Source organism: Zingiber officinale, chromosome 8B (genome assembly GCF_018446385.1).
Source record: "Zingiber officinale cultivar Zhangliang chromosome 8B, Zo_v1.1, whole genome shotgun sequence".
Classification (NCBI taxonomy): Eukaryota; Viridiplantae; Streptophyta; class Magnoliopsida; order Zingiberales; family Zingiberaceae; genus Zingiber; species Zingiber officinale.
Genome location: NC_056001.1, coordinates 30,751,386 through 30,756,619, shown reverse-complemented (window position 1 = coordinate 30,756,619; position 5,234 = coordinate 30,751,386). Strand labels below are relative to the sequence as shown.

Here is a 5,234-nt window from a genome sequence, read left to right as displayed (position 1 = left end):
ACCCCACCTCTAGTTGTGCTTCGAGGTTTTTTTGGGTCGTCTGTTTCCCAGGATATAATAGTCAATCATAATTGCCACTAAGCACTGATGGTCATGGTGAATCGAGAGGTATCCGACTGTTATCACGGGTACTCCATCGAGCAAAAGATGCATGATAGAGGAGAAAGGGGAACATAGATAGAGAGCTTCCACTTTTCTATGTGTGTGTTTGCTCAAGATCATGGTCTCTCTTTAGTCTTTATATAGGAGCACCATCCATCACCTGCATTGAACGTCAAGTAATGACCATTCAATGTCCAAGGATTAATGATAGCTGACGACCATCAATAGCTGGCCATTACTATCCGGAGGTTACGAAATCACCATTAACAATGGTTAATGCTTCCGTTACCTTCTTGAGCAGTAAATAAAAAGAATCCATGTTAGTTGTTCCACTTGGAAAAATTTTGCCTCGACCGGTCCGACATCGGCGTGCGTAGGTCATGCTCACATACGAATCAACTTAGTTCAGTGCAATTCAGACCCTAATTTTGCACACCCCCCTTTGCGCATACATTGTTGGTTGCCACTCGGAAAACCTAATGGTTCCACTGTACAAAAATTTTGTACAAAGGTCTGAACCTTTTCCTAGCTACCATGTGTTCTTTTAAATTAAAGTTGGATCGCCTGCGGAACTTAACACGTTTGATCCAAAGTTTAATCTATTTGTTATTTTAGGTTTAGACTTGGATCTCCTGCGGAACTTAACACGTTTGATCCAAATCACCTAGGTTATTAATTCCATTAAATATTAATTTCTAAAATTGGCTTCCAGGACTGCATGGCGAGGCACATGGCCTTCTTGGATATGGGAACAACTACCACCGCCTAGACAAAGCCTTTTAAGGAAAGCTAATATTTAATTTCCTTAAATAACTTTAGGTCAACCGAAAAGAACAATCAAATCACAAGGAAAAGAAAAAACAAAAGAACACAACATCGAAAACAAATTCGAAATACTAGAATCGCATGCCTCTTGTATTTGGTACTTTTACAAAGAAGTAAAACTAGTATGATGCGGAAATTAAATACTAGTATACCTTTTCTTTTGCAAGCAAAAACCTCTAGGTCTTCTACCGTATTCCTCTTCTAACCTCGGACGTTGTGTGGGCAACGATCTTTTGAGATGAGAAACCACCAAAGCACCTTCTTCTCCTTTCTTCAAGTTTCGGCCAAGCACAATGCTTCCAAAAGATGGAGATCTTTTTCCACCAACCAAGCTCCAAGGGATGTAAGCTTTCTCTCCTTCTTCTCCAAGCTAGAATCCGGCCACCACTTGATCTCCAAAGAAGATGTGAGGTTCGGCCACAAAGGATGGAGAGAAGAGAAGAAGAGGAAGAGGTCGGCCACACCAAGGAAGAAAAGAGGGAGAAAATAATAGAGGTGTTCACTTTGAAGCCTCCTCTACCCTCTCTTTTATAATCCTTGGTCTTGGTAAATAAGGAAAATTTAATAAAAACTTCCTTAATTCTTTTACCATTGAAAAAAAAAATTTATTTAATTAAAAATAATTTTCTTCTCATCGATTCATATGGTCGGCCACCACAAGCTATAAATAAGGAGAGTTTTAATTAATTAAAACTTCCTAATTTATCTTCAGAAATTTATAAAATTTCTTCAATAATTTAATCCCTTCATGGTTAGTAAAAAGGAAATTTTATAAATTAAAATATTTCTTTTAAACATGTGGATAAAAAGAAAGTTATCTCTAAAAATTAAAATCTCTTTTAATCTACAAATAAGGAAAGATATCAAATCTTTTCTTAATCTCTTGTAGAAACTTATAAAAGAGAATATTTAATTTTTAAACTCTCTTTTAAATCATGAACATGGTTAAAAAAGAAAGTTTTCTTAAAATTTAAAATCCACCTTTTAATCAACAAATAAGGAAAGATTTCAAATTTTAAACTCTCTTTTAAACATGTAGATGATTTACAAATAAGGAAAGTTTTTACCAAAAATTAAAACCATCCTTTTAATCTACAAATAAGGAAAGAGATTAATCTCTTCTCTTAATCTTTTGTAGAAAGCTATAAAAGGAAATTTTTAATTTTTTAAACTCTCTTTTAAAAACATGATATCCACATAAGAAATAATTTTAATAAAAATTCTTTTTAATATTCTAGTGGTCGGCCACCTAAGCTTGGGACCCAAGCTTTGGCCGGCCACCAACTTGGTTCATCCACTTGGTCTTGGCCGGCCCTAGCTTGGGTTCCAAGCTAGCTTGGCCGACCCCATTGGATGGGTAAGAAGGTGGGTATGTGGTGGGTATAAATCTCTCTATACAAGAGGCTACGATAGGGACCGAGAGGAGGAATTGATTTTGGTCTCCCGATAAAATTAAGCATCCCGTGTTCGCCCCGAACACACAACTTAATTTTATCAATAATAATTCATTCCACTAGAGAACTATTATTGAACTACCGCACTAATCCCAAATTACATTTTGAGCTCCTTCTTATTATGAGTGTGTTAGTCTCCCTGTGTTTAAGATATCGAATGTCCACTAATTAAGTGAGTTACCGACAACTCATTTAATTAATATCTTAGTCCAAGAGTAGTACCACTCAACCTTATCGTCCACCTGCAGGGTTTAACTGGAACCCCATGAGCTCCTCTTAGGGACATTCTCAACCTAGATTAGTAGGACACAGTTTCTTTCTATAATCAACAACACACACTATAAGTGATATCATTTCCCAACTTATCGGGCTTATTGATTTATCGAACTAAATCTCACCCATTGATAAATTAAAGAAATAAATATCAAATATATGTGCTTGTTATTATATTAGGATTAAGAGCACACACTTCCATAATAACTGAGGTCTTTGTTCCTTTATAAAGTCAGTATAAAAGAAACGACCTCTAATGGTCATACTCAATACACTCTAAGTGTACTAGTGTAATTATATAGTTAAGATAAACTAATACATAATTACACTGCGACCTTCCAATGGTTTGTTCCTTTCCATCTTGGTCGTGAGCTACTGTTTATAATTTATAAGGTACTGATAACATGATCCTCTGTGTGTGACACCACACACCATGTTATCTACAATATAAATTAATTGAACAACTACATTTATCATAAATGTAGACATTTGACCAATGTGATTCTTATTTCTAGATAAATGTTTATACCAAAAGCTAGGCTTTTAGTATACATCCTAACATCCATGTGAGAGAACCTCTTCTCATATATTTATTCACATCATTAATATATATGAATCAATATAAATTAATCAATGTACCTTAAACTTCTATTATAAGGTAAAAATCTTATTTATAATAAAATTATTTTTCTTTGCTACCACTTCTCCATTCACTATATCTAATAATAGGAACCTTACACCAATTCATATCTTTTATTGCATGTAAGCACACGTGGTGGCCTATATAGAGGAGGTATCTCATTCATATATAAAAGAAGGCGTGTGCATTAAGAGAGAAGGCGTGTGCAGTAGGAGAGGGTAACTGCAACGGTAACTAAAATTACTTGAAGGAGTGCTTTTTATTTTACTAAATTGATCTGGACAACTTCTCTTCTCTCAAAGTCCTCTTTCATTGAAGAGGTCCCTATGGTCTCTTCCCTATGGTTATAATCTGACAGTAGGATATTCAGATTGTCTTCTAAATATTTAAGATTTAAATTTTAATTATGATATATCTATAAAATTATTTATTTAAATGAGAGATATAATTGAAGGATGCTAAACTTCTAAATTGATAACTATGTATATTTTTTGATTTATCTTTGTGACCTATAAAAAAATTTTATAGGATCATATTATTGGATCGCGACGGCCGGTTAGAAGGAGGGTTGAATAGTCTGAAAAAATAAAACATAACTTTTCTTGAACCCTTAAACTAACACTTATAAAATAAAATAACACATGACATAACTTAAATTATTGATTACACAAAAATAATTTTTGGATTCCAACACATATCAATTGCCTAACTATAGTTAATGAGATTAGCTGGTAAAAGATAATATTTTTTCCATTAATTCGTGCATTAGCTCTTTACTGATCGATGTTGACGTACAAATGGGAGTCCCGTTCATGTAAAGAGATGATAAGATCTACCGAATTAAACCCGAAGGAAGTAGTATGGTCGAGCCGGAAGTAGAGTGGAGGTATCAACCCATATCAATGCTTAATTAATTATTTCTTTTAATTGTTTGCTTATTTATTGAACTAAAATTGAGCGATTAGAGCATCGCAATTCACAATTCAATGACTCCTCCTCTCCACCTACTCCTCCTCCTCCTCCTCCTCTTCTCAGCGCCTCGGCCGTCGACGGCCCAATTACCCACCGCCACTCACCTCCACTTCTTCCTCCACGAGATCTTCTCCGTCGGGGACCCGGGCGCCACCGCCGTCTCGGCCGCCGGGGGCAACGATCCCTCAGCCTTCGGTTTCGTGGGCGTCTACGACGACGTGCTCCGCGAGGGCCCCGAGGTGGACTCCGCGCCTATCGGCCGCGCGCAGGGCTTCAACGCCGAAGTCTCCTCCCTCGCCGGCCACGTGGAGTTCCTCACGATCTTCAGCCTCGTGTTTACCAGCGGGGAGCTCAACGGCAGCTCGCTCGCTGTCGCGGGGCGGTCTGTGGTCGAAGGCGCTGCGACGTCGGAGCGGAGCATCGTTGGGGGCACCGGAATATTCCAGTCGGCGAAGGGGTACGTGGTGAGCAGGCCGCTGACGGCGCCGGCGACGCGGCTTCTGCTGGAATTCGATGCGTATATTTTACACCACTAATCCGATATCATGTATCCCGTGGCGATGAATAAGCAAATAAGTCCTTATTTTTAAATGCAGTAATATATAACCTTATTGGTAAAGAGAGAGGAGAAATTTAAAAATATCCAAAAATTACAAGGGTGTATTTTAGTATCACTTTTTTTTTAATTTTTTTTTATTAAAATAGTATTTTATCTATAATTTAATTTCTTTAATATTTAGAATAATTTTAATTAAAGTTCTATCACTGTAAAATAATTTTACCTTTGATATTTTAATTCGGATAATCATTGGATTTTTTGCTAATAAATTAAAGTTGAATATTTTTTTAGAGTAGTGCTAAATGGTCTTATGCTATCGGGAATATGAGAAGACGGGGTTATCAGAATGATGTATCTAGAATGTTGACCGTATCTCCATGATCCGGATGATGAGCTGTCTTCTGTGTTG

General features: G+C 36.7%; 1 protein-coding gene across 1 annotated transcript; it reads left to right on the top strand.

The window, feature by feature from the left end:
• Window positions 1-4,249: 4,249 nt before the first annotated feature.
• Window positions 4,250-4,982, top strand: LOC122016374 (dirigent protein 2-like). The gene has a single exon (XM_042573652.1). It carries the CDS (start codon window positions 4,281-4,283, stop codon window positions 4,800-4,802), a length of 522 nt encoding a protein of 173 aa, XP_042429586.1. The 5' UTR covers window positions 4,250-4,280; the 3' UTR covers window positions 4,803-4,982.
• Window positions 4,983-5,234: the final 252 nt, after the last annotated feature.

Bases quoted from the DNA above. Each gene is read 5' to 3' on its own strand.
- LOC122016374 (XM_042573652.1), top strand. From the start codon at position 4,281: ATGACTCCTCCTCTCCACCTACTCCTCCTCCTCCTCCTCCTCTTCTCA.